The sequence below is a fragment of the Branchiostoma floridae genome, chromosome 2, assembly GCF_000003815.2.
Source record: "Branchiostoma floridae strain S238N-H82 chromosome 2, Bfl_VNyyK, whole genome shotgun sequence".
NCBI classification, from domain to species: domain Eukaryota; kingdom Metazoa; phylum Chordata; class Leptocardii; order Amphioxiformes; family Branchiostomatidae; genus Branchiostoma; species Branchiostoma floridae.
The window spans coordinates 943,054-958,889 of NC_049980.1; the positions used below are offsets into that span (position 1 = coordinate 943,054).

General features: G+C 39.1%; 2 protein-coding genes across 2 annotated transcripts in view; both read left to right on the top strand.

Moving 5' to 3' along the window:
• Positions 1 to 1,524, top strand: part of LOC118409814 (insulin-like peptide receptor) — a gene marked incomplete in the record, with an annotated part of 30,047 nt that extends 28,523 nt beyond the window's left edge. The window contains 1 exon segment of the mRNA XM_035811133.1: positions 50 to 1,524.
• Positions 1,525 to 4,756: 3,232 nt separating this feature from the next.
• The window catches only part of LOC118410043, a 22,571-nt gene continuing 11,491 nt past the window's right edge, over positions 4,757 to 15,836 (top strand). Inside the window, exons 1-4 of the mRNA XM_035811512.1 lie at positions 4,757 to 4,866; positions 6,679 to 7,240; positions 8,033 to 8,249; positions 8,755 to 9,247. Coding sequence (XP_035667405.1) covers positions 6,692 to 7,240; positions 8,033 to 8,249; positions 8,755 to 9,247 — 1,259 coding nt within the window. The 5' untranslated portion in view covers positions 4,757 to 4,866; positions 6,679 to 6,691. The remainder of the gene's footprint in view (positions 4,867 to 6,678; positions 7,241 to 8,032; positions 8,250 to 8,754; positions 9,248 to 15,836) is intronic.

A 15,836-nucleotide genomic window follows, 5' to 3' on the forward strand; every position in this document is an offset into this window, starting at 1 on the left:
CCTACGATGGAAAGCACGATCGGGAATATTAAAGGCATGTCAAAACTTGCTTCACTTCATAACATTCCCGATGTGAGTTCTGAAGTATTCTAAAACTTGCTTTTGTTATACGACGAAATCTTTCTTCTAAAGCAACGGTTTCCTAACCGAACGGTTGATTTTAAAGTATTCTGCCAAAAGACCTATTCTGAACACCAGAAGACCATCAGAAAATCAATCAATGGTAAAGGAGTGTGTGTTTTGCTCAAGTACACATTTGAACTACAAATACCAAAGAAATTGACCTGTACGAAGTGGACAGTTAGCTTAAGACATTCCTTCCAATTATTGTGAAATAATATCAAGAAATAATTTTAGACATGTTTTTCAAAATTGATGTGAATGAAAGAGAAAGTCATGTTAAGACGATTGCCTTGACACAGAGCTATATTAATAAATCATAGATACAAATCTACACCGCAAAGGCTCATATTGTAGATGTCATAGCCAGGTCCAGTACCAACAGCTGTCAATATGAATCACCAATTTGTTTACATTGATTTGATAATAAACGTGTGAATAAGAAACGTTTCGCAAAAAAATACGAAAATGAAATCAGTGGTCCGGACGGTTTAACAAATGACTAGAACACAGATTATGATATACCGAACAATTCTACTTCATGTTTGCTCTTACATATCTCATTCTCTGACTTTGGAATTTACCATTACATTCTATGGCATTTGTATCAGCTTTCTGATATTTCTTTGCAATTTGCGGTATATGTGAGCTCATTTTACAGCTGCTTTGTACAATTAATAGAATGTTAGAAAACTTCTTTATTTTTTGTGAACGGGTGAAAATTGATTCTATCTGTGTAATCAAATCAGCAATTGGCCTCAGTTATTGTCTGGATTTTTGCTATGCTCGTTATTGTAAGTTGTTTAATCGACAAATGTGGAAAAGTGAGCGATAGATTTAAAAAAAAATATCCTTACTGTTATATATGAATACTGAATGTGTTGTGGATAAAATGTATATTCATATCATATATCAGGAAATATGTGGATCTAAAACTTTCATGCATACTTTGCATAAAAGTCAGTAGCATATTAGTAGAGTATCCGTCCTTTAATTAGGGCAAGGCCCTAAAAGCTTAATGATCAATACCTCTATGTTAGGAGAATTGTGAACAATGTATTAGTGATTACAATTGTGTTGATTTATGTATAGTGTATGATGATGTTTAATGTGAAAGCTTCATGCATTTATCTTTAGATTAAAAATTGTCTATTAGGCTTAAGAAGAAAATGTTTTGTCTCCAGTTACCCCATGGCCCACCGACCTCAGCAAAATCTACGTTTGGGGGTTGGCCGCTAGCGCTGGCAAGTAATACCAAATTAATTAATGTTTAATCTGACATCTGAGGGATGGAAATGTTGTAGAATCTTATCAAACTTTCTGTTGAAATTTAAGATTACTATTGTATATTGTATATCTGTAAAAATCATGATATGACGTTGCAAAAGATAAGACACAAAAAGACAGTCCCTGCCTGCCGACCCTATTTATTTCACATGACCGAAAGCTCACACCGACTTAAATATCTGTGGTTGACATCGTCTGGAGACCCCAAAAACTAGCGGGTGAGGGCGAGGAAAAAATCCAGCAAAAACAGTGTTGCCAAACAAAGTTGGTGTAACTAATTGATCAACAGAACACATTAAACCAAAAGAAACGACAAGTATTTATTTCTAGGAGGTTGTAGGTTGTCTTCTTCATCTTGACTAATATAAGTTGAAGTAATCGATGCTGTAGTATATTGATAAGAACATTATAAGAAAGTACGTGGCTCCAACGGCAAGGACTTTATATGGCATATGACTTTGATGAGAATACTCTTAAGCACAGTTTGTCAAACTCTTTGACAGATTTAGCACGTTTTGCGGTATTACATATCGAATTTTAGGACAAGCTTTGACGGCACATGTTGGCCATTTCAAGGCAATTGCGTTAGCCTTGAAGGGGATCATTTTTCTGGAGAACATACGAAAAGTAACGCGCAAGCGGAGGTCATCAATAAAATAATGTCAATGTAACCTTATATAATAGAAAACAGAACATTTTTCCTCAATTAGTTTGGGGCTATAATGATTGGTATCCTCAGTGACTGAGAAACCTATAAAGACTAACGTCACATTTCGAATCCAAGGCCCAGCAGGGCTGTTTGTTGAAACGAAAAATAAAAGTGTATGCTAGAATATCATACTTTTCGTTCCCGAAAGCTGCCCGGCCGGGCCCCTTTTCGGAAAATGTGACGTAGGCCTTACTTGATGTTATAACGATGAAGAATCCATACTTTCCTTATTGGTAGTTCTGGGAATGAAAATGGTCTTCTCAGTTATAGCAGTATGACCCTGTGAGAGATCGTGGTTTTTAGGCTAAGAAGTTAGTTAATGTACCACAGAATGTAATATTTTTGTCGACAGTATAATTTTGACCATATCTGCCATTCCCAAATGCGATGTATTTCACCATGAACGTTGTGCAATAAAAAGATAAGAATATCTTTCCAATAAATTAATATGATACCAATGTATAAACTGCATCAACAGTACAAGCTTTATCTAATAATAAGCACGTATACCGTATTTTCTCTAATAAGTGCGCGCTGTGCATGTATTATACTATTCCGTCTGTCTGCTGCAATAAAAGATACACTTTTTTGGATGGACACTTGTATCTGGGTTGTTGTACAGTAAGTTACATATCGAAATTGCAGAGAGATGTACGGAAGCCAAAACATTAATGAATGCACTTTAGTGCCTGCACGGTAGTGACTACAACATACACAGTGACTACATCTTAGTTACCACAGCATCGTAATTGTACCATTCTAGTGACTTCACCAGTAGTAGCTACAATATTGTGACTGCATCATATATAGTGACTGTACCATTGTGACTGCATCATAGTGACCTCACCATAGTTATCACATAAACGTAACAGTACCATTGTAGTGACTGCATCACTAGTGGCTACATCATAGTGACTTCACCGGAGTGACCACAGAATCGTAACAGTACCATTGTAGTGACTGCACCAGTAGTGGCTACAATATTGTGACTGCACTATATATATTGTGACTGCACCATTCTGACTAAATCATAGTGACTGCACCATAGGGACTACACCCTAGTGACCACAGTATCGTAACTGTACCATTGTAGTGACTGCACGAGTAGTGGCTACAATATTGTGACTGCACCATATACAGTGACTGCACCATTGTGACTACATCATAGTGACTGCACCATAGTGACTACACCCTAGTGACCACAGCATCGTAACTGTACCATTGTAGTGACTGCACCAGTAGTGGCTACAATATTGTGACTGCACTAGGGCTGGGTATCGCATTCGGTACAGCGTACCGATACAAAACCGGTTTTTCTTATTGGACCGGTCCAGAAAAACCGGACCTGAAAAAATTAGGTGGACCGGATGTTGGACCGATTAGAACATTAACAGATTATTTTAACAGGCATTCACACGTTTTGCGCTTGCAGGTGGAAGAAAATAACAAGAGTGAAGTAGAGTAGAGTTTATAGTAATTTCTACCAAGTTTTAAAGCCAATCGTACAGGTGCAGGTAGCGTTGAAGGGTTTTAAAACGCCAGTGTAAGTCTAATACTCCACCAAACAGATTTCTTTGTAGTGAAATGGACCATTGTTATGAGTCATACTGAATCAGGTCCAGGTTCAGGTCCGGACCTGGACCTGATCATCTGGACCTGAACCGGACCTGGACCTGAATTTTCTGTACCGGTACCCACCCCTAGACTGCACCATACATAGTGACTGCACCATTGTGACTGCATCATAGTGACTTCACCCTAGTGACCACAGCATCGTAACGGTACCATTTTACTGACTGCACCGAGTGGTGTTACAATATTGTGACACCATATATATTGACTGCACCATGCATTGTGACTGCAGAGGTTCCGTGTTCGATACTCGCCGTGTCCCCGACGTTGTGCCCTTGGGAAAGGCACTTTACATGACCTTCCTCACTTAACCCATGGCCAGGTGTATGAATGGGTACCTGACTTTGGCCGGGGAAGTAAAAGAAAAGACTACCTTTACCTTCTACCTTCTATGTGGTACTGTTAATATAAGTTACAAACTTGCGTGTAGTACCTCGTCAGAAGCAAATAGAAGAAAAACTATACCATATTGACTTTACCGTAGTCATAACTGGCTATCAAAAACCGCGGTTGTCATGGTAACACCAGAAATGGTAAATTTTGTAATTTGCAATTTTGCGAACTAGATTTCAGGTAAAGTCACCGAATTCCTTGGTTTTTTTTTTGTACCATGACTATAGTTACAGAAGTGACACTTGTTGGATAGTTGTAGAATATGCCACTTATAAGGAAGCCATGAGTGTAGTTGCCAACTTGGCAAGTGATACAAGTGTACCACACTGGCATCACTTTTACTACACTAGTTTACTTCATTAATACAGGAATGAATGCATTGTTAGTTGTGATGCCACGTTTTGTCACTTCAAATCTAGTTACGACGTTTATGGTGTCTATTTTGAAAATTTAGCCATCTTTTTTTTTCTTTTTTGCGCTATCTCATTTAATATTTTGCATATATGGTAGTCTGCATATATGATGTCATTCATAAAATTTATTTGCTGTGGCCTTTAACAGTATACCGACACACCGAAGACTGGTCGCACCGGTCGAACAGGTATTGCGGTAGGTCAACAACCATTACAGTACTAGTATACCGGCAAGGCGAAGACTTGGTCAATAGACATCTTCTTGTCTCGTCCATGCAAGCTAGCTGCTTCATCTCTTCTTTCAAGCACCAGGTAAAGTTACTAGTAGGTCACTCATTTCTTTCCTGTTTGAATTTTGGTTAACTCTGTTTTTTTGGTGACGCCTTGCCCTTGGGGTGAACATATAGGTAGAGTAGTCTGCAAGAATGTGTCCATCTGAATGCTCTATGGTCCACGAGAATGTTCGGAAGTTCCAAGGAGTACTTTGCAGGGAGTACTGATAATGAAAATAACTTTATTAGGAACTGCGATGGTAGAAAGCAGGGCATGCAAGCTCCCTGGTGGTATTTATCCAAGAAAACTGGGAAGTCGGTTAGACATATAACAGTTATGTCAGACAGAAGAAGTAATTCAAGTGATAGAGATATTTGTTCGTATAGTCACTGTATATTGTGCATCGTACGTGCAGTTAAAGATATATATAGCATTATACACCAATACTGGACATTACAGTTAGCATCACAAAATCTTTATGGCTACGGAAACAGAAAGGAAAAACCTCAATGACAGGACCTCCAGCCGATTGCCGGTTTGAGTTGTCTTATGTTCACCTTGTTCCTCAATCGTCGCCAGACGAGGAAGGAATGCCTAAATAACATGTCGTTTTAAATTACTCATTTGCACAATTAACGAGAAAATACTGTAATTCCATAGTCGGGTTAATATCATACTTTAGACATTGCAAGGCCCACGAAATTTCAATACTATTAGACATTTCTCGTGAAAATCAGTGTCACATGTACACAATTCATGAGGAACTGCTACAACAGCCTTCTTTGCTGAGATTTTATGCTATTTTGGTAGAGAAGATTATTGCAAATGATGCAATTTATGCAAATGAGATCTTTATTTACAGAATCAAGGAGATAAAATTATCATACTTACATCAAAAATGGTACTATCATTTGGCAAAAGTGAGTGAATGAATCTTGCAATTCAGGGTTACATTCGCATAATTGAGAAAATCAATCTTTTGTTAATCAAAAATATTCAACTTGTGTTGTTTTTTAGTATAGATTTACTCAGGGTAGCCTACGCAATATTACGGTTGTTAACCTCCTCTTGTTTGCCACTCTGGAATTCCCACGCTTCGCAACTCTTCTGTCCCTTCTCCGAAATGTTATTTACCCCATCCTATGCCTACTACTTACACATCCACGTAACCGATCGCACCGGTCTTGCAGTCTGCAATGTCTGTTCACTATACATACAAGCAACATTGTGAAAACCTGGTTAACTGGTTCTTGTACACCAAACAAGTTGTACATCTCTTTATCTCTCGTGGTAGAAGATAAATAATTTCCGTGTAATATAACCAGCTGCTGTCGCGCCGCGTGCCTTCGAAGCTGGTGTGTTACTCCGAAGGGCGGTTATACCGGCTATATAGATACAGATAAAGAGATAAAGATACAGAAGTAAACGTTAAAGTCTCTCATTTCTTACCTGTTTGAATTTCAATTGACTGCACATGTATTTGGGGGGGGGGGGGGTACCCAATGGTCACCTTAGGTGAAAATCCAAAGGTGACCTTGATTGACCAAGGTTAAAGATTACATGACTAGTACTGGGAGGGCATATTGTCCTTAAGTCAGAAACATTACAGCATGATGAAGGCACCTTGCGTGAACTGTGAACGGCGATTATGCGACCCTTACGGCCTACGTCACATTTCCTACTCGGGGTACGGCCGGGCTGTTAGCGGAAACTAAAAAAGTTTATGCTGATAGATATGAAATACGTACACTAGGGCATGCTGTTGAATTACTTTTGTCCGCTTTGCGTTTTTGTATTGTCTGTTATATCGTGCTTTTCGTTTTCAAAACAAATGTCTTCTTTTGTTCACAGTTGTTGTTCAACAATGGCACTCATTCCAAGACTGATGCAGTACAACAGTCTCCGCAAGGTGATGCTAACGGCAGGCCGATCGATAACGCCTCCTAGCGGCAGCATCGCCCAGTGCAGGGAACGGTCATCGCTAGCTTCCCCGCTCATGAGATCCATGCTGGTCCTGAAGAATTCGCCTGCATGCCTTCAACGGTTTAGCGAGGCAGAAGCCGACTCCTACTTCTTGGATCTTGAAGATGGGATACCAAAAGACCAGCGAGACTCTGCTCTAAAGTTGTATGCCGAGACGCTAGAGAGCGGAATATTCCGCGGCCATACTGTGTACGTGCGCCTCAGTGACGTCAGTGACGAAGCCAGACTACATAGAGAAGTAGACGCCCTGTGCCACCCGGACCTGACGGGCTTTATTTTACCTAAAATCAGTTCTTCTGATGACGTCAAGAAAACTGACGAAATCCTCGCCGAGTTGGAGAAGAAGAACGACCTGCTTCCCGGTCACTGCAAGATGATCCCCGTAATTGAGAATTTAGAGGGATTCTTTCACGCACCGACCATTGCAAAGGTAAGGCCTAGGGGAAATGTTGTCGTTTAGAGTACGGGCCTGAATGAATTAGGGTTGATAGGTAGAAATTCTCTTCTGTCGTAGCTACTTTAAATTTTAATTTCAGATTACAGCCGAAGATGTCCTACAATCATTTTGTAACACTGGTATTTTCGACACCATACAGAAATTATATACAGATACACTAGAAAGGTCGACATTTCCTTGGGAGCAAATACGGCATATTTAAATTAAATCCATCTTCATCCCCATGCGAAAATGTATTGTTCCATATACACCTGCGCGGATGAAGTGAGTAAGTCGTCCCGAGGTATTACATAGGGGCATGGCCAGTATTGAACCTGGGACCTACACACCACACCGATGCATCCTCCTACGCACGGTCCCCAATGGCTAGCTAACTCCAAGCCTATTGGGGCCCTGCTATCTCATGCCCCACCAGCCGTTACTGTGATTGTCACCACAAACCAGCTGTCAGCCAATCAGAGAATAGGCATTTCTTGGGCTTTCTGTTTACGAAAGCCATCTCGCAAAGGCCGCTCGGAAGCTGTCAGCCAATCATGTTACGTCTTACATAGCACCATCCTCCTACGCCCGATCCCCAACGGCTGACTGCCCACTTTTGATATAAGGGTAAGCTCATTAATATTTATAAGCAGGGCGGCCAGGAACTGGTCTGAGTGCGTCAGATAGCAGAGGTGACCACAAGGAGTATCGACACGACTGTGGTCCCTCTGCGTAGGAGAATGCACCGATGCCATACAGATACAACTAAATGGATAACATTTTCAGGCATCCCCGCGTTTGGCAGGACTCTGCTGTGGAAACGCGGATTTTGCTGCGTGTTTCCAGCGACCACCTGGCAGCCCGATTGAACATTCCTTAGAGCTCCGAGTTCTACAATCAGCTAAAGCGGCGGGGATAACTGCACTAAACGCAACCTCCTACCTGGACAACTTCCCCCGTCTTGAACGTGACGTCACGCGATATAAGACGCTCGGATTTGATGGTATCATACGTCATATATTTGTTACCGTCTTGAAAATGATGGTATTTTTTTTGGTGTGTCTGCTTTAATCTCCAAGCAGATCCTACAGTGGTATGAGATACTTGATACGCCAATGAGAGTATCTGATCAAGCTTGCCACCGGGGCAGCCTTCGCTCCGTTGCCAGTGTGTCAAATACTTTATGCCGCCAAAGGATCTGCTTTTAGATTATTCTTATGCTTTGGTCTTGATTTGTTTGTTTGTTTGTGTGTGTGTGTGTGTGTGTGTGTGTGTGTGTGTGTGTGTGCGTACGTGTGTTGGGGTGTGCGTGTGTGTGTTGGTGTGTGTGTGTGTTTGCGTGCGCGTGTGTTTGCGTGTATTTGTGCACGACTGCATTTGGTTTAATGCATATTCAATAGTTAATGTGATCATATTCTTGTCAGCCTGGCGAAATCACTCATTCTTTTCAAACCTGAAACCGTTACACTTATCCCGGTCCAGCTCCATCGATGTCTGTATTTTCACAGGGGTTATAGTGCTTCATCCGTCGCTGGTGCCGTTTGTAAACCAACTCTACACCCCTACACGGCAAGAGATAGACTGGGCCGAACAAGTCACGGCGGGAGTAAGAGTCTACCAGCGATCAGCCCAGGAATACAGACAGTTCATCGGGCCTCCTCATCTTCCCAGCGCCTCTCACATCCTGGAGACGCACGGTAAGATCAAGGTGTTGGAATCATCTGTAAGTAGAAATACCAAACCTAATGAAGATATGGGCACCGTTAAGCCATTACAGCGGAAAGGCGGACTCTCAGCAAACTCCATAAAAGGAGGAGAATGGACCCCCGGTATCGTACCCGTGACCTTGGATTCGTCATGGCGTGCAGCCTGGAACTCGTCATTTCTCAACACTCGGAGGCTGAACAGTGATGATGTGGCGGCAAGGCAGATGGGTCTTCCGGGAATCCAACCTCCTTTCCATCTACTGAAGACCTTGGCGATGTCTTTAGCTGTGGCAAAGTAAGGCTATTATTTTAAATGCCTTTACATGGGATAACCATTAAGCGTACTGGGACTGATTAATGTTTTTTTGCTGTATCTGTTATAGTGTCTTACGATAGCCTGATTCATAAATTGTCAGGTGTTATTCAGAATGAAGCAAAATAAAACCCTTACGATTCCGGAGACGTTTCGTTTATGAAAAGCATAATCTATATAAGGTCTATAAGAAGTCATAAAAGACATAGTCCGAATGCATATGAAATACAAAAAAAAGTCTTACTAATAGACAGTTAACTTACAAATCTTATTTTACAATGATCCACTTAATGTACAATTTTCGTGGCAAGACTAAAATATTCTGAGTTATAAGAGCAAATGTCTGTAAGGATCAAACAATGGTGGCAAAGGTCACAAAATAGATTTGGCTCATATTTTGCACAGTGATAGTACTTGGTCCACAACCCCTCAAAATAGCTTTCTTTTAGATCAAAACTCCTTGTTGCCATGGTAACGGGCAAACAAAGTTTTCTGGCCATTTTTCCCAATTTTCGCATCTCAAAAACACAGAAATCAGCATATTTTACGGCACTGTCTCGGCAACACCTTTAAACCTATCATCAAAACAAAACAAATCTAAATAGACCAACATTTTGGCTTTTTAAAAATTGTTGTGAAATTTCCAAAGTCGTACATTTTCGTTCTTGGGCAGCCTGAAAACAGTGCAATGTTTCAAGCTTCAAAAAAATTTGATTTTTGGCCCAACTTTGTAACGCTATAAGTGCCAAGCTGGTAATTTTTTTGGCTTGAAATTTGTACCATATATAGATCATTAGAATACAGTCAAACCTGTCTATAGCGGCCACTCAAGGGACTGGTCAAAATTGGCCACTATAGAGAGGTGGCCACTATAGAGAATATGCTAATAATTAATTGACCACAAGCAATAACTTACACATGGTTTTAGTACCCACTGATCTTTATTCACATAATACAGTACTGTACATGTACTGCAATGAGTTTTACACTATATGTATTAAGAAAACAAAAGCTATAAAAAGTTTTAATTGTTCTACAGTTGATATTGTCTGAAGAGACCGGTATCGTCATATTTCTTTGATATTTCGTCTTGTATCCTTTGATACTTCACCGTCCGTGTGTTTTTTTTTTTTTTTTTTTAAATTTTTTTATTGATTTTCAAAGAAACGAAACACATACAAACACATGCATGGCACGTAAATCGTAAACAGAAAGAGACATGTGTGAACCTATAAAACTGATAAGTAAAACACAGTGAACTTAATAAGAAATGAAGTTCAAGAAATTATACCCCAATTACCGTTGCAGTAGTACATGAGACATATCAAATTATATATAACCAATCAATTTACCCCATTTACCAATATGCTTTCTAGTTTTGTTTAGTCTTCTGGCGATGATATTTTCTAATTTAAAATAATATGACATATATGAAATAAATGATTCTAGGCTAAGATGTCTGTTGCGGTATTTGAAAATGAAATGTTTACCTAACAAAATAACAAAATTGGACAAAGCTGGAACACGATCACTTATAATACCAAATAACACATTAAACAAAGTAAGATGTAAATAATTCCCAGTGTGCTTAAAATACCAATCCTGTACCTGTATCCAAAATTTTGTAACAATCCTACAATCCCAAAATAAATGAATGTCTGATTCTTCCTCTTCTGTGCAATAACTGCAAAGTGATGTATCTATTACCCCCCACCTGTGCAATATCTTATTGGTAGTTAGAAATTTAAATAGTAATTTGTATTGAAACATGCGTAGTTGGGAATCAATGGTAACTTTATAGGGTAAACTGTATACTATTTTCCATTGTATGGGTGTGTTTAAGTATTCCCCCCACGAGTATTGGATCCGGTCAGAGATATCCCATAGCCTGGCGTCAGACATGAAAAATGAATACAAATGTTTATTAATATTTGGAAATTGAAGCCAGTTTATGTTTCTACACGCCGGAACACAAACCCTTAACTCTGGTGACACCTGTCGTAGTAAATGTTTCCAATTGCTAGGAATTGCTGATATGATTTGATTATACTTAAACTCTGCACATGTGTCCCCAAATTTTAATAGTAAGTCTTGGAAAGTTAAAAGCTTATTTTGTGAGTCTAAAATATCATTTACAAAGACTACCCCCCTGTTGTATAGTGACATCAAAAAGCATGGTTTTCCGGATATGCGAATGTGTGAATTTAGGCAGATAGGCTGTTGTTTCACTTCCTGTGCAGTCTCTGGAGGGCGTAGTTGAAACTTAAGCCACGCCTGTATTACATGCCTAAAGAATTGACTGATTTGTGCCTTTTCTTTCATAACTATTTCGAAATCACGAAGTGTGAGTTGCGAAAAGGGAAATACATTAGTTGTAAATAAAACACTTGAGCAAAGTAGCAGTTTAGAGCAGAACCATTTATCATTATGGTACAATTTGGGCACCCAAGAAGCCTTCAGGGTAAGATCAACAGCCTGCAAGTTCCTAAGTTTGAGACCGCCATATTCGTAGAGATTATAAACTGTTTTTCTTTTCACTCGTTCTGGTCCACCACTCCACAGAAACTTAAATATTTTTTTCTCAAACCTCTCGAAGAAAGAGGGAGGTGGAGAAGGAAGGGATTGAAACAAGAAGATAAATTGCGACACTATCAGGGAATTAATTAGAGTAACCTTACCTAGAAGAGAAAGTAGTTTTCCTTTCCAGGGATTTAAAAGCTTATCTATCTTTGATTCTTTTCGGTCAAAATTCAAAGCAACAATATCTGATAGATACTTGGGGATATGGATTCCTAAAATGTCTACAGGGCCATCTGTCCACTGTAATGGTAGTAAGCAAGGAATAAAGAAGTTGGTGTCTCTTAACGAACCTATTCGTACTATCATACACTTATCAAAATTTGGCACTAAACCTGACAATGTTGAGAACACTTCTATGTCTTTTACCAAGGCATACAGGGTACCAAGCTTTGGAACCAGGGGAAAATTGGAATCGTCGGCAAATTGTAAAAGTTTTGTTTCAAGACCATATGTTGTTAAACCCTGAATTTCAATATTACTCCTAATTTTCATAGCTAGTAACTCCACACCTAAGACAAATAAGTAAGGCGAAATGGGACATCCTTGTCGGACTCCACGGTTAAGGGCAAACGACTCGGAAATATAACCATTATTGATGATTTTGCTAAAAGTGTCTTTATACAGAACTTTTATCCATGTAATAAATGAATCACCAAAACCGAAATACTTCAAAACCTTAAAAATGAAATCATGTCGAATTTTATCGAAAGCTTTTTCAAAATCTGCACAAAATATCAAACCCGGCATTTCATTTCGGTCATAGTATTCTATGATTTCTAAAAGTCTCCGTATAGTGTCACTAATGGATCGCCCTTTCATAAAGCCAGTCTGATCATACGAAACAAGAGATGAGATAACATTCTTCATTCGGAGGGCCAAACATTTAGACAGTATACGGTTATCACAATTTAATAAGGTCACCGGGCGCCAGTTTTTTATATGCGAAGGTTCTTTGTCTTTTCCCGTGGAATCCTGTTTAAGTAATAACGTGATGAGTCCAGTTTTCTGTGTGTCTGATAAACAACCAACCTGAAACGAATGGTTAAAGGAAGCCAACAGTGGTTGTTTTAAACTTTGAAAAAAGACCCTATAAAATTCTATGGGAAGGCCATCTAAACCGGGTGACTTACCAACAGAAAATGACTCAATAGCCTTTTTTAGTTCAACTTCTGTAATAAACCCTTCACAGCTATCGCGCTGACTATCAAATAAACTTACTGGTGGAGGTTGCGGAAAGAAAGGCATAAAGACATCGCTGTCTAGAGACATAGGGGGGTCTTTGAAAGTGTACAGGTCGGCATAAAATTTTGTTTGTTGTCTTAAAATTTCTTCCGGATCAATTACCACTGAACTATCTGGCTTTACAAGTTTTGTCATATTCTTTCTTACATGTCCTCTACCATTTAAATTCATAAAAAATTTCGTACACTTTTCTCCTTGTTCCATCCACTTGGCTCTTTTGTTCATTATCAGATTATTAGATTTTGTTTGATAAACTATTTCCAACTCCTGTTTTTTACCCTGTAACTGGTCAAAAATGTCGTCATCCGGAGATGAGTCTAGTTCTTCTTCAGCCTTTTGATCTCATCTATAAGCAATATTTCAGTATTTCTATTTTGTTTAAACTTCCAAGATGAAAACTTGATTAGGTGACCACGCACAGTGCACTTAAAGGCTTCCCATACGATGTGTGGGTTAGCTGATCCCTCATTAAAGAGGAAAAATTCTGTAATAAATTTTGAGGTTTCTTTCACAAACAGCTGGTCACTCAACAAATCACAATTAAGTCTCCAAAAGCCAGGCCCCTTTGGTGTAGTAGATAAGAGTAAAGAGATACTAATTAAGGAATGATCCGATCTTAAGCTATCTTCAATTTTAACATTTTCTATAGAAGGGGTTAATGAAAAAGAAGTTAAAAAATAATCAATGCGACTGGCCTGAAGTCGGCGTCTCCATGTATAGCGGACGGCTGTTGGGTGGTGGTATCTGTAAATGTCGACTAAGTCAAGGTTGGCACAAAGGGAGTTGATGGCTTGAAGGCAGTTTGGATGATAATTAGAAGTTTGGTGTCCAGCTCTGTCCAGGTTAGAATTCAATGCTGTGTTGAAATCCCCCACTATTATAGTATGTAAACCAGAAGATGTTAAAGACTGTACATTGTTTTCAAGATCGACAAAGAAAGATGGATTATCAGTATTTGGGGCATAAATATTTGCTAAAGAAAAACGGAATAGGTCAATAGTTAAATCCAATAACATCCATCGTCCTGAATTATCGTTCTGAGTTTGATGGACAGTAAAGATTAAATTTTTCTTAAATAAAATAAGAACACCCCTGCTATTACTTAAACCATGGTTAAATAGAATCGGACCCCCCCCAATCTGATTTCCATCTCTCCTCATTCAAAGGTGTAGAGTGGGATTCTTGCAGGCAATATATATCATAAGACTTATCCTTTAGCCATGTAAAGATTTGGTTGCGTTTCCTGTGGTCGCCCAGACCGTTACAATTATAACTGCATACCTTAAGTTTTGGCAATACCATGAGACCTTTGAAAAGTAATATAAGTTGTCAAATATTTTGATAAAAAGGGGCGTCCACAGGATGCAAAACATAAGTTGGGCAAAGCTAATGTACACAAAGTAGCATAATTCTGTTGCAGGTAATTGGGGTCACTTAAACTACATAGCATAGGTAACACTTCAAAATTAGGTATAAAACACATGAAAACATAACACATCGTGCCATGTAGTAATAACGAAAATAATAAATAACAGAACATTAGAACAAAACAAAATAAAGCTCAACGGAACACAAGAGTTACAAAGCTTGGTGGCCCTTCCATCTCGTTGGCTCCGTCAAAAGTATCGCATTTGTTAATTCCACGGAAAATTGTGAAGATAAGAAAATTGGACCAATTTTACACTTCAATATTATAGAATAGTAGCTCTGTTTCTGAAAGTGACGTTTTGTAAGCTAAATCACCTTTCTTCTGAAACTTCATTTTGAACTCACAACTATCAGTCATTAGTAAGAAAATTGGTCCACTTCTCAAATGTACATAACGAAATCACCACTTTAGTGTAAATCAAACCGAACTCATATCAACGTACCGTGATCATCGTCTTAATATAATAAAGAAAAGTAATTATGGGAATCGGTCCGATTCAAAAACTAAGAATAGCATAACATGATCACCACTTTGGCATAACTCAAGCAGAATAGGAAATCATAAACAAAATCCCATGATCTCTGTCTTGGAGTAGAACAAAGTCAGAGCTCAAAACAAACAACATAAATATGGGAATCAGTCTGATTCAAAACTCAAAACCACATAACATAATCAACATTTTGGTAAGTGGAAACAAAAATAACATGATCATAAGTTTTCTATAATCCAACTAAGTCAGAAATCAAAATAACAGAATATAACATCTGGATATGAATGAACACAAGTAGGAGAATCGGGCCGATTCAGAACTCAAACAATACTGTAACAAAAGAAAAGAACAGGCAGCAACGGAATACACCGGCTCGGCTGTGGGTTACGCAAGGTATGTTGACATTTCAAGTCAATTAAGTGCACGCTGATCAGCACGTGTTCAAACGAATGCTTGCACCTGTCAAGCCTGCAAGCCAATTCCAAAATTTAATGCCGCCGCATGTTTCTTACTTCCTGTGACTTACAAACAAGACAGGAAGGTATTCTGATTCCTATATACTAATACTGTCTTCACATTCATAAAAAACACACCAGTGCCTCAAAGGGATGAGATGTTCGTTTAATAATTGCAGTCACATTTTAAACAACATGTTCACCCTCATGTGTTCTTTGTAGATAGCATAAGGTCAATCGCATCGGCGCGTTTCTTCTCTTGACCGTTCACAAGTAACACTGCGTACGTTGCCTTAGGAGGCACCCAAATCGAAACCCTAGTATCAGTACCTTTGGCTTTTGCTGCTTCAGCGTCTCGATCGGGGACAAGGCTGG